The 20,975-nt window shown below is 36.8% G+C and overlaps 2 protein-coding genes across 2 annotated transcripts; both read right to left on the reverse strand.

Annotated features, from left to right (window-relative positions):
- Positions 1-2,125: 2,125 nt before the first annotated feature.
- On the reverse strand, positions 2,126-17,783 carry LOC107653426 (ETS domain-containing protein Elk-1-like). The gene is made up of 9 exons (XM_016440138.1): positions 17,117-17,783; positions 13,269-13,477; positions 12,007-12,396; positions 11,669-11,824; positions 10,120-10,356; positions 9,837-9,966; positions 8,564-8,781; positions 7,804-7,905; positions 2,126-6,072 (listed from the first exon to the last, which is right to left on the reverse strand). The coding sequence occupies exons 1-9, from the start codon at positions 17,139-17,141 to the stop codon at positions 5,974-5,976; spliced, it is 1,566 nt and encodes a 521-aa protein (XP_016295624.1). The 5' UTR covers positions 17,142-17,783; the 3' UTR covers positions 2,126-5,973.
- A 1,565-nt stretch (positions 17,784-19,348) lies between these two features.
- LOC107653408 (protein UXT-like) lies at positions 19,349-20,924 on the reverse strand. The gene is made up of 6 exons (XM_016440117.1): positions 20,619-20,924; positions 20,251-20,332; positions 20,013-20,080; positions 19,832-19,939; positions 19,648-19,711; positions 19,349-19,570 (listed from the first exon to the last, which is right to left on the reverse strand). Exons 1-6 carry the CDS (start codon positions 20,684-20,686, stop codon positions 19,508-19,510), a joined length of 453 nt encoding a protein of 150 aa, XP_016295603.1. The 5' UTR covers positions 20,687-20,924; the 3' UTR covers positions 19,349-19,507.
- Between the last annotated feature and the right edge of the window lie 51 nt (positions 20,925-20,975).

The following is a 20,975-nucleotide window of genomic DNA, read 5'->3' on the forward strand; positions in this document are numbered from 1 at the left end:
ATTAGGCACTGCATCTAATTTGGATACCTTTTGACCTCCAATATAAAATTGGGCTGGATGCAATTTACAATGTTTACAGCCCTTGCACTTTGAGGTTGATGTGAAAGTTCAACCGTAATAATGTTAAATTAAATGCTAAAAAATTCACCAAATGGCACCGTTTCCTAAGAACAACCCAATTATCAGATCTTCCTGTACATGCAGAAGGATAGTGAGCTGTGTTTGCAGCTTTGACAGCAGTTCTTAAAAGCTAAACATCAGCATTTAACAAACCAAACAGAGGAGTCATGTATTCAGTCCCCTGATATGCGTTAGGCCATAATGCATTTTGTTTTTTACTTCCACCCTAGAGCACGTTCATTTAATCTACAGGATTATTGTTGCTTGAGCAGTGGATCCATGTTGAACAGACATAAACCGAGTGCTTACAGGTGGTGGTGTAAACAGACTGTTAATTGGGAGTTAATGAGCCTTACTGAAGATCTTCATCAGTGGGACCATGGGTGAGGTGCAATTAAAGCAAACCAGCAGAGTGAAGCTACTAAAGTCCATTCAGCGCAATAAAAATCAGCGACCCGATGCTCAGGTCTCTTATGTGCCATCTGCAGCTGCGCCCAAGGCACCAGGACAATAAAACAAGGCCTTATGCTCTCAAATAACATTTATTCTACAGACTCTGCATGCTTTGTTATTTGAAATATAATTTGATTTTGGTCCTGCACTTTTATTTCAGTGCAACGCTACTGCATTTATGGTGTGTTTTTGAAATTCTAGCATGCTGCTAACTGAATACTATGCATGCAGGACACACTGTAAATAAATAAATAAATGAAACAGTATGCAAAACTCACCAGCACAATGCTAACGTATTATGGATGGTTGTTTCTAGTAGGTCATACTCAACATATACTGCAGAAATAGAGGGAGAAGTATGCTGTCACCCTGAACATAACCACAGTTCATGAACTAAAAGTTCTACCTGCCAAACTTTCTAAAACACGCTTTATCTTCAGAAGGTTATTCCAGGTTCACCTCGTCTGCATCTCTTCGCAATATCAACAGTTCTTTCCTCTTCTGTCTCTCTGTAGCTTACGGCGCAGACATCGTCAACACGTTAAAAGAAGCCTGACGCTTTCATCATTCTTTCTGTTTGCATTTCGGGAGAAATTAAAGTCAGTTTGAGGAGCATTGTGGGGTTTGGTTAATCAGCGTGTTTTGTGTGGGTCCTACTGTGCCTGAGTCTTAGCCTGGCTTTAATTAATATCTATTCTCTCCTCCCCGAGGGCTGCCGTCCCGGAGGAGGCATGACATACAAAACTGAGTCCCTCAGGGATTTGTTTTTGGAATTTTTTTTTTTAGTTGTTAATTTTCACATTCCTCCACCAGGAAGAGGCATGTATTATTTCATCCAATTTTGAGGTTGAGGAAAAAAAGAGGGATTATTTATAGATATCTTCATCTCTTCACTTGATCAGGTGCTGTTTCTTTAGACTGTCTTGATAATGCAATTATTTTTGGATCAAGCAATAAACATTTAGTGATGTTTTCTCACTAATTCTGTACTTAAGGGCCCATATATATATATATATATGCAAAAAATTACAAATTTTTACTAATTAGCCTACAATTACTAAGCAAAAATTAAGTACTGGTATATTTACGGTAGGAAATTACAAAATATCTTCATGGTACATGATCTTTACTTAATATCCTAATGATTTTAGGCTTAAAAGAAAAATCGATAATTTTGACCCATACAATGTATTGTTGGCTATATATATATATATATATATATATACACACATACGCATTATTACTCACAATCACATTTGTGAATAATTGCAAACAATAATACATTGTAATACTTTTTCTGATATACAGTATAGAAAGAACGATAGATGATAGATAAAATGATAGATAGACCAAATGATAGATAGAATAGAATGAACCATGCTACATAGAACAATAGACAGAACCGTGGAATGATAAATGGATACATAAAATGGTAGAATAATGATAGCACATTACACAGAATTAACGATAGACAGACAGACAGACAGATAGATAAATAGATAGATACGATAGATAGATAGATAGATAGATAAAATGAATATATTATACAACGTAAAGAACAAAATAGCCTTTTATTCATAACTTTCATATTAGTTCTCTTTTGTCTTTAGAAAACAAGATTAATATCCATCACATACACAAACAAAGTAGCATGTGCAGATGAAAAATAGTTTTGTCTCTTTCCAGTACATATAATATAGTATTTAGACAGTTCAGAAAAATAAAAGCCTCTCTATCCCTTTATGAAATAAACTCCCAGAGAGTAATTCTCATCTGGGAAAGGGAGCTCAGGCCGCAGAGATCTGCTTCCCAACAGTCCAACAGTCCAACAGGACCATGTATTCGCTCTTCACAAGTAGCAGACTTTTTTTTTAAAACACAAATATATGCGTAGCACAAAATTTCCCAACACATTATTGAATATAGAATCATACAATATGTTAAAAGTTCCCACATAACATTTCAAAGAGAAAAAACAAGTGAAAAGACTTATTACAGCATCTGACAACCGCAGATGTTCAAATTCAGTAACTTGAAAAGCAAAACGAGGCAAATGTCTTAACAGTTTTGAGCCACGCAAGTATCAACTCCAGTTTGGTGCTTGGATTTGTGACTTCATAAGCAGGTAACAAGCATTAAACAGGTTTTCTCAATGAGAAATATTGGTATGATCGACTGTCCTACAATGGAAACTTGTAAATGGTACGAAATCTATGCTGGTATTAGGCAATAATTTAGAGACTCCTCCACAAAAGGAGAAAAACCGTCTCAGCCAACATCTCTACGGTCCAATCAATTATTCAATAAATGGCTTTTTTATGTAACGCGTGTCTTCATTTGCATAAAGGTTTCAGTGACTAGAACATTTACACATGCTGGTTACCAACAATCATTTACAATTTTTTTTTTTTGCACAATTAAAACTTGCACAAATACAATTTCTGCACAATTTTGGTTCTAATAACAGAATAGAATGGAAATAAAAATTTCAGCTGGAGCTTGTTATAAGGACAATAAATATTACTGATTAACATTACTCCGCATGAAGATTTTATTCTGGGATGACTTCAGAAAAAAAGAACAATGTTTATTTTAGAAGGTATTAATACCAAAATAGTTAGTCAGTGGACGAGCACATACCCAGAAATCCAACTTTAAGACCTATTTAATGTGGTATTATGATACCCAAACAGTCTTCGTAGGTCCAGAGATGTACAGCATTAGTTTCAATATCTAAAAGGGGGCAGTGATTTCATCAACATGACAAAGGCTAGTTAATATTACAATATTTGACTTTTTAAAATCGTTTTTTTCCTTCTGTATGTGTACAACAGAAATAGTTTTAAATAGATATGGCTCACTATTTCTGTCTTTTAAGCTTGCTAGTTTGTAAACAACTTGTCTGGGGATAAATGAAGTCAGCACTATGTAATAGTTCATTTCGGGGAACCGTGCACAGTATGCTGTCACTGTATTGATCAGTGCTGATGTACAGTAAAAGTAACAGCAGCATCAGAGCAAGGGAAATAGGAGGAGTTTAGTTTAAAGACATCAGCTGTTAAAACGCATTCACAGCGCATTACAGAGCATAGCCACACAGACGTTCAGAGGCACAAACAATCCCAGCGATTCAGACAAGCTTGAGAGGAAAGTGACAAGACGGCTGAAAGCAGTACTGCAGACTGACTACACCGCATTAAAGATCAAGAACGGGGAAAGTATTACTCACAAATCACTAAATTCATCATCACAGTGAGTTATTTGATATTGCAGGCTTATTATTTTGCCAAATGCATGGTGTAAAAGAACCACAAGTAACTCACCAATGAAAATCTATTTTCGTGTGATTTTGATCATGATTAAGCTGATATCAGGTCACTGAGCTTGGCGTGTGGTAACGTGAGGGGGCGACCCCCAAAATGCCCACCCGAACAGAACATTCAATGTGTCGACTTGTGGGCGTCCATGACATCATGGGTACATATCAGAGCGACACCAAGAGCGGTGGTGAACATTGACTGATCTTCAAGGCTTTTCTAAAGCGCTTCATCTTAAAACAAACAGTCATTCACTGACAACAGAACAGTTCAGAACACTGGTTCAGGACGTAACACATCAGCCATGAGGCACACAAAATGCAGGAGAGAGGTGACACGTTTAAGCAATTGCAGTATGCTACGAGCAAATCCTCCCGGGTTCATTACAATTACATAGATATCAAAGCAGAAAACTCTTTAAAACAACAAAGAGCACCAACTTAAAGAGCCGAAATGTTCTAAAGTGAAAGACACTGACGGCCAAATGTTCCTAAAACTGAAAATAAGGATGTTCAGCAAACTCAGGTCAGATGAAATGATAAAAACGGCCATATGCCGTGGAGGCAGTTACTGTCCATAAACACTGACTACAGCTTTCTGTAGAATGCTATATATAACCACCATGATTTCCCCACAGGAAACTTGAGCTTCACACGCAAACTACAAGCGCAAGAAGATATGCAAATAATCATCGGCTTTGTTTGTCAGTTGCAGCGTATATGCGTGCCTGCTTTGACGCGTCGAGCTGTTGACAGCTTTGAGGTAACAACCGTGAGTGTGATTTTGACACATCAGACGAACATAGCATAAGAGGCAGGCCGCACAAAACGACTAACAATATCAAAAGCAGCTGAAGCTACATACTTCCTGTTCTGCCATAAATTACTTTATTTACAACGATTATTGAGTTTTACACTTATAGCTGGCAAGTCAGATGTATCAGTTATATACAGTGTCAGAAGTGTGAGCGTTTTGGTTGTGTGAAGGTTCTTATAGCCCTTTGATGCGGCAAGAGTAAAAATAAAGACGAGAGCGAGAGAAAATGCAAAACATGACGCTAAGATGGATTGTATATAAACAGCTGGTCTTTGGTCTCCTCTGGCGTTTTCTTTAGAAGAATAAAAGCATGAAACTGAAACCTTTGCCTGCTTTGTCGATGCTGCCAGAAAAAGGGCTTCTTGATAGAATTACTAAAAATCAACAACAAAAACAGGAAAGCAAGAACAAAAAATTCAATATTTCAAATCTTAGAATGGGTGCAACGTATATTTACAAGAAGAAAGTTCTGAAATAAAGCAATGATGTCATAGAAGAAAAATATTGATACATTCCAGATCTTGATATCATTCAGAATCTCTTTGTATCTTTTCCCCCCTAGTTCCACCTCTTCAAATCCTGGGAATGGCCATGACATTCCTCTGGCATTTTCAATGCCACTTAAGCAAAATGGACTCCTTTGTCCATGGAAAAACACAAAATGTTTAAAACAAGTGTGTCATATACTAAAAATTATGTATTTGTTTCTCTGTAATGCCAAAGAAAGAAATGAACTTGCAGATTTCAAATGCATGCTTTCCATTTCCAAAAAAAAAAAAAAAAGTTTTTAAGAAAGCTATACTCCGTCTGTGAAGTAAATGGCATTTCATGCCTTGATTCAATCAAAGGATACCTTGTTTGGTCCATAACTCAATGCTATTGTGAGAAATCAAAAATGAAGTGAGATCTCCGAGTTCCAAATTCACATGAGCATTCAGGAACGTGCATCTCGCGATGCACCAAGAAACATCAGAAATAAATAAATAACCATTGATGATCATATAAAAAGCAAAGGGAAAACAAAAGATCAAATAGTCTATGCAAACGCCACCATCAAGCCCAGAACCGGGCTGCTCCGTCAACCAATCGTGAAGGACAGCTGAGAGCGCACTCCTCTTGCCGAGTCGTCTTTGGAGCAGAGGCCCCGCACAACTCACAGCAGAACTTGTTATGGAGTGTCCCAACTTTCATTAGCCGTCCTCAGCATTTCATTGGCTGGGGAGGGAGCCAATCGCTATGGCAGGAGATAAGGGAATTAAATCACAAATTATGGTCTCTGTGGTCCAGGGGAGAGAACGACAGGTGTGGATAGGCCGTCCACGCTCAGTGCTGGGATCTGGATCTGATTGCTTCCGTTGGAGGGGAACTGTAAGAATAACAGGAAGGTATTAATTAGGACTTAAGCTTGACTATTAAATTATTACTTTTATTATATGTATCATATAATCACTGCTCCGGGTGTGTGTTCACGGTTTGTGTGTGTTCACTGCTGTGTGTGTGCACTTTGGATGGGTAAATGCAGAGCACTAATTCCGAGTATGGGTCACCATACTTGGCCACATGTCACGTCACGTTCACTTTCACTTTCATATTCATGGCATGCTATCCGTCTCCACAGACCAATGTTATTTTAGTATTATTGATTTACAGTGTTAGTTTTTGTAAATATTTTGAACTAGATTTTTTCATATTATCTGGTTTCATTTTCATTTTAGTTAAAGTTTTAGTAATTTTGTTGTGTTTGTCATGTTTATTAGTATTTTTTCTTAAATATGTCTATATTGTTTTGATTAAGTTTTAGTTTTTAATTTATTTAGTTTCACTTATTTTAGTACTTCTACTTAAACTACATAAAAGTGAGGAATGTTGTTTTAAGGTTTTATTATAAAGTTTAACATTTTTTTATATTTTATTTTATTTCAGCTAATATGTTTTGCACTTCAAGTAAAGGAAAGATATACATTTTTCACGTTTTGTTTTAGTTAATGATAATAACCTTGCCACAGACAATATTTTTGACCCCTTTGAGTATAAATGAACGTGCAAATTAACAGTAATGCATTTAAAATGGAAAATTAAAGTACTAATAACCTGGAATACTCAGCTGGTACTGATACTTGACATGGATTACTTAATAAACTGGACAATATTGAAAGACCATTTTGCTATAATATAAACTAGTCCAAGAAGAACATCTACCAAGACAGACGGGAGGTAACTTATGTAGGATTAGGTTTAATGCACCTGTTCCTGTAAAACATCATGTATAAACGTTCCAAACTCTGCACTGCTGCTATTGTCCAGCAGAGGATGCTCACATGCTTTTCTGAGGAACAGTCCAACAAAACAAAAGCCTTCTCAAAATTAAGCACAAAAGATTTGACGTCCACTAAAGTAAGAAGCGTAAGAGAACATTGTGAATTTACTGCAATGCAGAGCATTGAAATTATTAGTTTGTTAGCCTAATTGAAGATTACTGTTTTATTGCACTATAGCAATGCAGTGTTAATGTGAAGGCACAATAACATAATTCAAATGTGTGGTCACAAGTGTGGAAATAGCTGGATAACTTACTTAACAGTTTGAAATGTGGCTCATCCATTCAGAATTTACCAAACCATTTATCATCCAAAAAATACTCCATGTAATACACCAGTTTCCTTTTCAAGTCATGAAACCAAATAGTATTTCAGAATATAAAATTATTACAAGACTATTTGGTAAAAAAGAAAAACTCTCTTTCATGAGCTTCTTTCCAGCTGATTTCCTAATCTAGCTTTCTAATAAACATGCCACTGCATATGAATATGGTTGGTTCTGTGAAAAATCACTTATGTTTCTCTATTGTAAGTCTTTTTGGATAAAAGTGTCTGCTAAATGCACAAATGTAAATAAGATATTGGTTACCATGGCAATCTTAAAAGTTGCGAAAAGGCGTAATATATAAAATGTATATGCTGTAATGTATTTGATGGTTATGAATGGAGTGGGAAGGGAGTAAATTCTCAGCCATGCAATGAGCCGAGGGAGTGTGAGGAGACAGATGGTGTGCTGCTGCCATGCTGTGGATGGAAACTGTGTGGACAGGAAGTCTCACCTGGAAGGACAGCTTGGCAGGGCTGCGTGGAGCGATTGGACTGAGCGTGCTCCAGAAGTGTATGGTTGATGGCAGCGGACTCGGTGTCAACAGCACTGGAGTCTGAAAGAGAGAGGGAGAGAGAAAGAGAGAGTGAGAGAGAGAGAGTGAGAGAGAGAGGGAGTTGAAGAGGTTGTGCATGTGTATGTATGAACCATTTTACAAGGCCATTGTGTTGTATCTCTTTGTTCTTGGTTATCTGGTAACACAAGCATTTATATCGCTTTGTTGGCTTTGTTAAAAATCACATTGAGACTGTGTGAATAAGAGCTTGGTACATGTGAAGCATCCATTCATGCCCCACAAACGCTATTGTTGCCTTAGAAAAAAAAAAAACACACACAAGATATTTCTGATAATTATCAAAAGTATGGCATAAACCTAGCTCTTAAAAACACCCAAGCACGACTCCTCTGAAAGACTGTAAGATAATGCTGAAACTCAGTCATTTAACAGTCATCTCTTTGTGCCTTCTATGTGGTAAAAGACTGCATTGTGTTTAAATCAGGGCTGTCAACTGCTTAAGATAATTATTTTCTGAAACGTGTTCATGTGGGTTTCGTCTTAGTAATGCAATTGCAAGCAGCAATAATACAATTCCACAAAATAGTGCAAACAACTTAATTTTTAACAGAATTAAATGGATTTAATAGGCAAAAATGTGCATTTTAAATATTAGCACATGTTTTAAACAACCACAATTCTGAACTGAATGGCTCACCAGGGCATGGGAGGTGATGACTGTGGGTGTTAAGGTGTTTGTGGCACTGCCAGGAGCCAGAAGGCTGTTCACCGCTGCATTGACCTTATCCAGTGAGAGTCCAGGGGGCAGCAGCGTAGATGAGGATGGCAGTTCCAGCACACGTGGCTTCTTTGATTTAGGAGGCTGGACTTCCCGCATGCTCGCTGGGAGGGAGGCTGATGCAGTATTGGTGTCCTCTGAAAACAGTTTTGAATGAGAGGCTAAAATTGACAATTGATTTTTAAGCACTGCGGGTTTTGTTGACCTATAACCATATCAAATAACTGTAAAGGATTGCTTGGAGTGGCTTATTGCTTTTATAAAAAGGTAGGATCAGCAATATGATAAAAGACACTGTCATTTGATAATGAATTTATTATTAATAATCACAATAAACAATTCTTCTACCATTGTATTATTTTTTATTTTCTTTTATGTAAAGCACTTTGAATTACCATTGTGTATGAAATGTGCTATATAAATAAACTTGCCTTGCCTTGCCTTACCAAGTAATATACACTTTGGGGGCAGTAAAAAAATTTATGGAAATTAATACTTCTATTCAGCAAGGATGCATTGAATTGATAAAAGTGACAATAAAGACATTTATAATGTTACAAATGATTTCTATTTCAAATAAATGCTCCTCTTTTGAACTTTCTATTCGTCAAAGAATCCTGAAAAAAATTATACATACGTTTACACAAAATATAAAGCAGCACAACATTGATAATAATTTTTCACCATCAAATCAGCATATTAGAATGTTTTATGTTTCATGTGACACTGAACACTGAAGTAATGGCTGCTGGAAATGTAGCTGTGCCTGAAATAAATTACATTTTAAAATATATTCTAATAGAAATGAGTTATAGTAGTAATATTTAACAATATTAAAACAACAGTTTTTACTGTATTTTTGATCGAATAAATCCAGTCTTGGTGAGCATAAAAGACTTTGTTCAAATACATTAAAAAAATCGTACTGATCCCAAACTTTTGATAGGTATTGTAGTTAATTATCTTAACAGTAGGCTGTTTTTCGTTGCCAGGCAACCAATATTAAAATGGAACTTAACTGATGTCCCTTTTATAACTCAGACTAAAACGCTAATGAATGAGCTTCCACTTATACAAAGATTTGCTTGCAATTTATAAACAGTAAACCTAAAAACAAACTGCTACGAGCCTCACCAGCTCTTTTGAGTTCAACATCTTTCTAATGCATAAACGACATGAATTTTTGACTAACCAGGTAGCTCAGTCTTCTCTTTCACCTCCCCTTCTCCAACCGGCTGGGCCACCGGCTCCACGCAGGGTGATGGAGCATCCACAGAGATTGGGGCATCTGTAACTCCAGAGACAGGCACTGTGGACACTGGCTGAATATGGCAAATAAAAAAATAAAATAAATAAAAAGCTAAAAATAAATAAATAAAATGCTAAATTACTCCAGCATTTCATTGCAACCAAACATGTTCAATATCTTTTGGATGATGTACACTGAATGATTTCTAATTGACACATCTGCTCACCTCAACATCTGTTTTGTCATCCAAATTGACAATCTCCAGCAAGTCTTCTTCAGGCGGGAGGCTAGACTCTTTGGGCAGTCCAACAAGCGAAGGCTTTATGACCACAAATACAGGCTGAGAGGGGTTGACAACACATTCTCCATGAGCTAGAGAAATGAGCGAGGTCAGAGAGCTGGGATCGGACAGGTAGATCTGGGGTGGGTCACCCAAATTCTGGCTCTTCTGTGCTTGAGTATTCTGTGGGATGAATTCAAAACAACATTTTTATGCACATAATTCTTAATAATAACAGTAATTAACAAGGGTGTCAAATAATTGGATTGCAAGCAGTTTAGCCGATCTTTAAGGTATTTTCCAGGAATTTGGGTGCATAAGCTTTAAATCTGATGAACACTTTCCAGGAGGCTACAATGAGTGCTTCAATGAGCAAGGACTAGTTTGTAACTCATTTTCTTCCATAGTGTTATGCATTTTTAAGTACAACAATAAAAATGTTGTGCTTTATTTTGTTCATTGGGAAAAGGGCTTGCTTGAATGTGACGCAATTTCTTACACTGGTGATGTGAATATAACATGAACGACTGCCATTCAGAGCAATTTCATTAACAAAAACTATGAAGAAAATTATTAACTGACAACCTTTTTTCTTTGCAACATTGTTGACAAAAAAGATGATACTAAAAACTAGTTTAAAACACACACAAGACCTCAGTGCTGACCGTAATAAATCCAAACATGGATTTCAACTATAATGTTTATGATTGTGGTTGCTGAATAAATGCACTTTCGCCACCTCTGTGCCACTGTTGTTGTTTTAATTGAAAAAACAAATGAATATAATTTGGAAATATTGTAGTTAATATTAAGAATTTCACTGTTTTTGTTTTTGAGAGAAGCTTTTGAGTTTTACCAGTTTTCATAATGTAAAAAGTGTGATCATTTACAGGTGCATCTCAATAAATTAGAATGTCATGGAAAAGTTCATTTATTTCAGTAATTCAACTCAAATTGTGACAATTTAATAAATCTAAATGAGGCCAAATAAACCATGTGTATGAGTTGACATTCTATTTATTTGTACTTATGGGTGAAAGTGCAATAATTCTGATGTACATTCTCAAATGACAACAATCATGATCAGTAATCACAGTAATAATTCTGAGCAAAAAACTGTGTATCAGTTTAACCATTATGCAGCCTGACTAAAATATGACTTAGTTTTCAATGACTGAAACTAGACTAAAAATTCCAGACTTTTAGTCAACTACAACTTGACTAAACAAAAAACAGGATAGGTTGATTAAATATGCTAAAAACTATAAAGGACATTTGACACAGGACTAACACTAAACCAAAAAATAGCTAACAAAATGAACACTACTGCCATCAGTGACATCACACTAAGAGATCAAAGACTGACAATTTTGCTTAAAGCAAGAAATCGTACACGATTCCCTAATGTTGTTGACACCATCATCGGTGCTAAAATGGCACAGCTTTAAACATTTAAAGACTGAGTCTGGATGAGCGTTAAAGAGCAAGTCCATACCGTGGTTGCAGTGGCAGATCCAGAGGGCGTCTGTGGGCTGAGGGCGGGTGTAGCACATGGGGAGGGGTGGGTCACTATCACCTGCAAATTGCTGCTCTCCATAGACGACTGCACCTGAGCAGTTCCCTGCTGTGCTTCTGTCTGACACATTCGCATCTGCAACATATACATAAACATAATGTGAATCAAATACCTTAAACACAATGCGTCTCACAAGGTTTTGCAGGTTTTAACCTGTTGATAACTCATTTAATGATACATGTCGTATGAGAGGATTTATTACAGAATTAAAAACATCAGCTCTAAAACAAAAACATGAAATCCAGAAAGAAGCTGACCTCATGCACTATGTGGTCCAGAGGAGCTGGTTTGGGGCTGTTGTCACTCAGGACATGCTCCGTTTTGATGAATTTGGATGCAGTTTTGCAGGGCATCTGTAGGGACTGGATAGTGAAAGTGGAGTAGAGACCAGACTTCATGTAATCGTTGCGGGAGCTGCGTTGCACTGAGCTAGGGGAGGAGCGCTGAACCTGCAGGCTCTTGGAGAGACATGAGTTGGTGGTGTTAGCACCTGTGTTAGATTTGGTCTGAATGGACAGCTCCAATTTCTCCCCCGTAGTGGCCCTCTGGGAATCCTCAGGTCCTTTCAGCCCATCAGCAGAGTTGGGGTCAGGAAAGGTCACAAACTTATAGACGAACTTCTGGCCGCTAACTTTCTTAATGATATTCTGTGGAAGTATGAAAGCTTGTTGAAAAGTGTCTAAACAATACTATGCACTCGACATTAAATCATGCTCCAAACTTAAACGTTTTTCTATCCTTTTCATAGTAGTTAGACAATAAAAATCCCAGAATTATTAATATTTATGGATAAATACTAGTGATGGACCAAAATATTGTCCAGGCTCATTAACTGGTTAACATCAATCGAGTAGTTTTGAGTAAATAATGTTTTATTTCATTTCATTTATTTCATATCACTGAATTGTATTACTGTATATCAATTATATACACTAGTGTTCAAACTTTGGGGTTGGTAAGATTTTTTCATGTTTTTGAAAGATGTCTCATACTCACTAGAGCTGCATATATTTGATTCAAAATATAGTAAAAACAGTAATATTGTGAAATATTGTTACAATTTAAAATACATTTTTTATTTGAATATATTTTTAAATGTAATTTATTCCTGTGATTCAAAGCTGAATTTTCAGCAGCCATTACTCCAGTCTTCAGTGTCACATGATCCTCATTCTAATATACAGATTTGCTGCTCAGGAAACATTTTGTATTATTTTCAATGTTAAATACAGTTGTGCTGCTAAATACTTTTGTGGAAAATCATGATATATTTATTCAAGATTCTGTGATAAATAGAAAGTTCAAAAGAACAGCATTTATTTGAAATATAAATATTTTGTAACATTACAAATGTCTTTACTGTCACTTTTGAACACTTCATTGCATCTGTGAAGAATAAAAGTAATAATTTCTTTAAAAAAAAACATCTTACAGACCCCAACATTTTAAACAGTAATGTATATATAAAATAAACCGTTTAAGTCTGTGATTCACAATTCATAGTTACTCCTGCACATACTTTGTCATAGTAATAACGAAGTGCCCTGCTCAGTTTATCATAGTTCATGTTGGTTTTGTTCTTGCGCAGCCCCCAGAGTCTGGCTACCTCCTCGGCATCCAGCAGTTTGAACTCCCCATCCCCAGATGTCCAAGAGATCAAGTGCTTCTGACTCTGATCATCCAGCAGGTGTAGCAGGAACTGCCACAATGTAATGGACGGATCCATTGCTACAGGGCACAAAAAACAGACTATGATAAATGGGCAGTGTCTGTAAACTACTGGTGCCTAGTATCATGTTAACAATATGTAAGATTTGAAAAACCTCAAGTTACTACTAAATAAACATAAAACAACCTGTGATTACTAATGCTTTCACTGAAATATACACCGATATACAGTGTGACGAGTGGGGGCGGGGCCGAGAGCCGTGGGAACGGAGCGAGGCCGGTGGAGTAATTGATAATGAGCGACACCTGCACCACTCCTGCCCCCACTCGTCACATACAGTATCTATCAGTTGCGATAAGGCCTGCTTGTAAAATATATAACCCCATAAAGCCATAAGTGCTGTGAAAACATGAGATATTGGTTTTACTAGCTATGTTCCTAAAAATACTGCATCAAATATAGCTAGAACTCATTGTCATGAGAAGTATGTTCTGGAACTGAAGCCATGTTAGAAAAAACAGCCTTTGTGGGATTTAACAGAATCCTACATCCACTGAAATCAAATTCACATCCTCAGTACAGTAAATGAAATCCTCTTTCTTTATGGTTGGAGTAGATGAGCATAAATGGAGAGTGAACATTATATCTGCAGTGAAATCACGGAAAAACAGGCAAGAATGAATGCTGCTACCGTCAGCAGAGGACGTGTATCACAGGTTCAGGAAGAACATGTTGAGAATGCAAATTAACCCTATTACCATCCCCCAACCCCCCCCCTCATTTACGTAACTCATAAGCAACACCTTAGAAACGATCACCATGGTAAAAGCATTTAAGCAACCGTTTCTAAGGAAGAAAAACAGACACCGCCACCCTTTAAGCACACTGAACCAAATTAATCACAGTGAAGTGCTGATGACAATGAAGGGAACCCGTTTCCATTTTAACCTAGCACATAAAATCTCATTAATTAATACCGTCATTAAATCGAGCTGTAAGTGATTGAGTGAGTGCATTCATTAGCAGTAAAATGTCTTTAATAAATGGTATCATTCTAGGACTGTAACACCAGAAGTATATCCTGTGGGCAGCTTGTACAGCTACACACACTAAGGCAAACAGGGGGTTTTACAAAACTGTAGTTCAGGATTTAAATGTCATACTGTTATCCACACTCATCAAATCAACATCTCACTGCGAGACCCTCAGACTGCTGAAATTACTCATTTCCATACAGGTTGACCCCCAAAAAAGAAGTTCTGAAGACATCTCTGTAACACTTTCCATTACTCTTCCTACTAGATATACATACAGTAATTATGCATTGAGAATGTGTAGACTATTAGCAATTGACATTTTCTACAAATAATGTAAAATCACGGATTGAAAATCTTTTGACCAATAACAGCGAACGGAGAATAACTCTCAATGTTATTCATAAACAACATATTACATTTGAGATATGCCTGAATATACACATATTTTTAAGCAATCAATTAAAATAGATTGATTAAAAATGTATAAAATATGCCTAGTAATATACATATAATGAAATATAACAATTAAAAGTGCTTGTGTAACTACACTGTAAAATGAACACAAAAATTTTATTTTCTATAGATGAACGATAATATCAGGACCATACCAGTTGTTTGTCATCATCATTAATTACTGTTTTCCTGAATTGTATCGATCAATATTGGATATTTTAAATATCAGATTTCTTTAGTCAGCTAATTCTAACTATTTAAGAGCCTTTAAATGTACTTTCTTATACATGTCTTACCTCTATTATAGCAACCTATTTGAATAGTTTATCAACTATTCAGTTCAAAATTAATCTTATACATTATAATATTGCGATGTCTAAATTCACTTAATCAATCAATTAGTTTTAAGTACAGACAGAGTTATACAAAAATAGTACAAATAGTGGATTAGAAAATACTATCGATTTTTCCACATCAGCTTGAATTTTATTATAGGTGTATCCCTAAATAAACTGCCATTGAAAAAATAAAGCCAGTTGTGTGAAAGAATGAGTAGCACCCCCTTTATAATGTAGCTGTATAATAAATTGTGTTTTTTAAAATGAACTGAACTGTTTAGGCCAGTAAAACAAACAGCTTGATTTTCCCAATAGCACAATAACACATCAAAGCTTTTATGAATAACATATACTTCAATGGTGATTAATCATAAAATCTGGCATCAGAATATACTGGTAAAAATAACCAAAGAGTCACCGTATTAAGATAAAAATGTCATAGTGAAGCCAGAAACAAAGGATCAGACGCACATTTGTCTTATTTACATGTTGATTATTCCCTAATTTTCCTTGCAGTGTTACATTCTAGCTGAAGAGCTCCAGTATGACTAATCAAGGGACTAACACTGCACAGCTTGCCTTGGTCCAATGCCTCATAAATCAGCCTGTTCATCTGAGAAAAGCAAACAAAGACCGGCACTGAACAACACAGATCTGTTTTTCCCCATCAGACCTTATTGCCTTAAGACTGTTCAGGGACCTCAATGCTCAATAATCAGTTATCTTGTGTTCTCAGACTGCATGATGACTTATAGCCAATGAATGAATTGGAATCCCAAAGGAGGAGAGAGCCAGACAGGACCGTGATGTGAACAGAATGAATCCAGAGCTAAATTACCAAACAAATCCCTAAAAGACACTTGTATTAAGTGGGGCTCACGACAGTTCCTGGTGGGTCATCAAGGTGTCCACACGGTCTCTTTGGGTTTACATGAGGTCTGCTGGTTAACATCAGATGACATTGGTTTCATTTAAACAAACACAGTAAAGAAATGCTGACATATGCATTGCACAATCATGTCAAATCAAACAAGTTCTTATGCATTTGATTTAAAGTTTTCAGAGTAATTATAAAGGGCTTGTTGTACATTATACAAAAGGGAGCGAATGATAATGATAATTAAATCACTTGTTTAATTTATAAACCACCTTTCCAAATACAAGAACAAACATCCACCCTTGCAAACTAGCTTGGTTGGCAGCTCAAAATCTAAATATTGAATGCACAATAAAACAATCAAATGCAATTCTCACTGATGGTTGATTAGTTCAGAAATAACCAGGAGGCAAACAAGTCTGCCAAACACTGTATTTGATTCAGAAACAGCAGCATGTGGACACACTGCCAGACATTTGGCTTGCAAAACATTTACTCAAACACAGTTGAAGTGCATCAGGCTTCCTACAGGTATGTTAACCCAACCTGACCAAAATAAGGTGTCAATCCCACTCATTTATACGGTTCCTTAATACTTTTTGGACAATCACATTGATTTGAACACAACGTTCTGACTCACACCAGGATTAGGCAGCGTGTACGAATAAATTGTGAATAAAACAGAGCGAGATGTGAATGTATTTGGCATTATTTGACTAACGAGCACTTTATTAAACTCTAATGCAGGGGTGCCCAAACTCGGTCCTGGAGGGCCGGTGTCCTGAAGAGTTTCGCTCCAACCCCAATTAAACACACCTGAACCAGCTAATCAAGCTCTTACTAGGCATACTAGAAACTTGAAGGCAGGTGTGTTGAGGCAAGTTGGAGCTAAACTCTGCAGGGCACCGGCCCTCCAGGACTGAGTTTGGGCACCCCTGCTCTAATGCAATCACTCCTCCATGTCCAACCTCCTTGAAGTGGAATAAAACTTACCGCTGATCAGCGGGTTCGACTCCATCTCTCCCAAATAAATGTGTTTATGGGCAGTTTTATTCTTTGGAGATTAATTCACGTCCATAACTGTGCTTGCTGGGTGTCAAAAGTCGGTGGTTCAATTGCGTTTGGTTGTTATGTAACACACGCACCTCTCCCTCCATGTTAGTTGACATTAGCAGCAAAGTCGCTAGCTCGCGTTAGCTCAGGCTGCCTGCGCGTAACGTTACACCTTTCCTGTCAGACGGACTGAAGTCTTCTTCAAACGTCAAAATACTCCAGTAAAATCGACCAGGGCCGCGTTTAAACGGTGGGATGTCACGCCCTGCCTTTAAAACAATACGGTAACAGTAAGGAGGGGTTAATTCCAGCGTGGTGGACGGTGAGGGAGGGCAAATAAACCGAGACCCCGATCAGGTCCATCCACTTCGGCGCGAAGCGCGCGGTGTCCAAGCAACGGACTGGCTGCACTGTCAGTTTAAAGAGCTCGAAATAACGCGGAGGTAAAAGACAGAGCGCTCCCTTCGGAAGTTTTTTTTAACAACCTGGCTTTCCCCCGTTTGCTTCCTGTTTCCACGAGCGCCTCGACTACTTGTTTCTTTCTTTTTCCACCGCTCTTTGGTCCGCGAGTCCCCTGTGCGGCCGTGACGTCACCGCACAGGCATGACGCGAGTCGTCTGTAGAGCAAAATGAATGAAAGAGAGCAAACTTTTGTGTGTTGCCGTCTTCTAGTGGAGAGACCGTGGTGCTATTTTATTCAGCACCAAGGTCGAGTGAAAATCTTTACGCAGAAAAAAATACGAGCTCAAATCATTTTGCGTAAATTCTCTCACACACAACAACAAGCGCGATCCACAGGTTGTTGCTGCAGGACTGCGCTGAAATGTTGCTTGCACTCATGTAACACAATGCAGGGGTTTTCCAGGGGGCCACAAGAGAGTGCAAATGTAAAATTGTATTTACATTTAAACAATCAAAATTATTAAAATAAAAATATTCGTTTGATTTGAGTGAGTGAATGAATGAATAAATAGAAAACGAATACTCTAATCTAAATATTGAATGCAACATAAAAGCATTTTACAGATATAATTTTTTCCACAGTGCAAATTGGGACTTTACACAGGAAAACTATAGCAACGTTTAAATTTTAAGATGGGGGTCTGTCGCACAAGGATGATAATATTTTTATGGGTTCGTTGCAATCTAAAACCTCTGACACAGTGTATAATCAAAATAATGTCAAGAATACATACTGCATATGTAATACAATAATACAGGAAGCATAAATCATCTTTTATTTGATGCGCTGGAAATCATATGTACAAAAAAAAGTTCCATCTAAATCCTGAATTGTATATCATTTTAAAACGTAAAATCTGCAATTCCACAGCCAGTGCTGACAATGTCACATTATAATGATTGTATAGTGTGTCATTGTGCCCAAATGCGGCAGGGAGTCTTTGTACAAAGAAAAATAATCTATTTCGGGAAGCAAGTCTTAGTGCTGCCACAATTCAACATCCAGTTTCCATGGCAACTGTTACTAGTGTGACAGGGTAGCCATCACACAGATGCTGCAGAACCTTAAAATTAACCACTGTCTTCATCAATCATAACAGATAAAATAGAAGTTCAATTAATGATCGATCAATTGCCACGTAATTCATCGAAGGTGCAATCTTGAATCCCAAAAGTAGCACGCACGCCGTTTGAAAGCATTTTATCGAACGCCATACTCACAGACAGGATGAAGAACTGATTATGTGGACACTGGACAGGGTAATCTATACATAGTTTGTGTTCTTATTATTTGTAGATTCAACAAGATACAAACAAGTTTCTAAGCTAAAGTTTTTATTCCAGAATCAATCTGTACTCACATTTTAGATATACATAAGGATTGGCTTCATAGCATAATTTTGTGGCTTGTTGGTAATTAATGGTAGAATTCTTATTTCAGCAAAAAGTCCTGCGTTTTATAAAAATGAACATTTATGAACAAGATAACAGTAATGATGTCAACAGATTGCATGACTTTCTTCATTTACAATAATACAATCAATGATTTGCTTGGCATATCTAAAAAAAGAGAAGCCTCTTACATATTCATTTTTCATATAGACTGTCTAATCTTATATGAAGAAGTTTATAAAGGTCATGTGCTAATGTATTGTGTGTACAGTGATATAATTATTTAAAATGATTACAATGACACGGACAGTTGCACCGAAAATTTATTTATTCAGCAAACTTTTCAAAACAACAGTATAACCTGTTAAAAGGCAATGTTCCTCTGAACCTGGCTGCCATAAAGTTCACACTGTTTAAAACAAACATTACAGTCATATGTGCAAATTTAATACACTGTGCTGTGATTGGTGTACTGTACTAAAACACCTCTCTCCTTCTGTCCTCTGGAAGATCTTTTAGACCTTGCAATTCCCTCAAACCCTATGAAAACAGATTTTTATTTAAGCATCACAATGAACTAAAAAAAGTACAAGCAAGTAAACTGTAATGATTTGTACCTCCAAAACCATGCGGATGTTGGCCTTTATCTTTGCTGCATCTTTGGTAAGGACCTCAGTATACCTGAAATTTTCAAATAATGATGAACGTCTGAACATCTCACGGTACAAAATATAAAAAAAGGCAAACATGCATATTACAAAGCAATCAAAAACCAAAAGATAAAACCAAATGCTCTCTTACTCTGTTAGCTGATTAGTCTTCTTTTCTATGAACTTCAAAGCCTCTGCATGTGTGAATTCGACAAAGAATCCATATCCAACTGCCACATATATTTTTGATGCATCAGGTCTAAAAAGGAATGAAGATGTTAAGACAGAGGCATTGACGCACAGTACACAGACATCAGACTTGCAATACTTACACATGAGCCTGCACATAGAAATTGCTGCCAAGGTCAACATCTGTTTTGAGTTCCTTGCTGTCAGTTTCCTAAAGATGAATAAAATACAGCAAAAGCAACATATTATAATACACATCACTCAATACAGAATGAGAGCAAGAAAACGACAGAGACATGAAATAACAAATGCAAATAGAGATAGGCAAGGTTACATAGCAAAAAATTAATAAATGAATAAAAAATGAAAGAGATCAAATACCTGAATGCTTTTAATTGTGTTCTTCAGCTGAAGGTATTGTGCCATTTTCTCATACACAGCATCTCTTTTCTCCAATACTTTCCTGTCAGAGCACAGAGTTAAAATAATAGAAGATCATTTTTATCCAAATATTTTTTATCTTTATATATATATACATAGAGAGCGAGAGATTTACATATACATATAACATACACATTATCATGTAAAATGGGTATTTATATGGAACCCAATGGCACTTCAAATAATACCATGGTATTTACGATAGAACACATTTAAAGAAATCATGGGATTACTATGGTGTAAACATGCTAATAGCATTGCTATTGCAGGTTTTACACCAAAGCTGAATCTCAAGCGATGATACTTACTGTAAGTCTCGTTTCAATACTTCGTTGATAAACGTCTCATACTGCAAGACTTTCGCCCCAGAAGTCATGATATGAGAAAAAAGATGGTTGCAGATCGACTAATATAGCGATATTTATTTTAATCGCAGTCTGTTTCTAATATTAACGTGCATCAGAAATCGACAGCCTGTCGCTGGGATGATGCAGGGATAAAAAGCTTACAGCTGACAAATGAATTTGTTTGAATAGAAAATGCTCGACTGTGTCAAGCTAACCTTCTTTCAGCCTGTCACGTGGCTCTCCACTTGTTTACAAGATACACGGAAACGTCTTCGAAACCGGAAATTGCGCTAAGAAACTATATATATATATACATTT

The sequence above is a fragment of the Sinocyclocheilus anshuiensis genome, unplaced genomic scaffold (genome assembly GCF_001515605.1).
Source record: "Sinocyclocheilus anshuiensis isolate Anshui unplaced genomic scaffold, SAMN03320099.WGS_v1.1 scaffold71, whole genome shotgun sequence".
Classification (NCBI taxonomy): Eukaryota; Metazoa; Chordata; class Actinopteri; order Cypriniformes; family Cyprinidae; genus Sinocyclocheilus; species Sinocyclocheilus anshuiensis.

Coding starts and splice junctions, on each gene's coding strand:
- LOC107653426 (XM_016440138.1), bottom strand. CDS start 17,141: ATGGAGTCGAACCCGCTGATCAGCG. Junction 12,397..13,268: donor TTCGTTATTACTATGACAAA/GTATGTGCAGGA, acceptor ATACTTCCACAG/AATATCATTAAGAAAGTTAG. Junction 11,825..12,006: donor TGGACCACATAGTGCATGAG/GTCAGCTTCTTT, acceptor TATATGTTGCAG/ATGCGAATGTGTCAGACAGA.
- LOC107653408 (XM_016440117.1), bottom strand. CDS start 20,686: ATGACTTCTGGGGCGAAAGTCTTGCAGTATGAGACGTTTATCAACGAA. Junction 19,940..20,012: donor TTCTATGTGCAGGCTCATGT/GTAAGTATTGCA, acceptor ATTCCTTTTTAG/ACCTGATGCATCAAAAATAT. Junction 19,571..19,647: donor ACATCCGCATGGTTTTGGAG/GTACAAATCATT, acceptor CTGTTTTCATAG/GGTTTGAGGGAATTGCAAGG.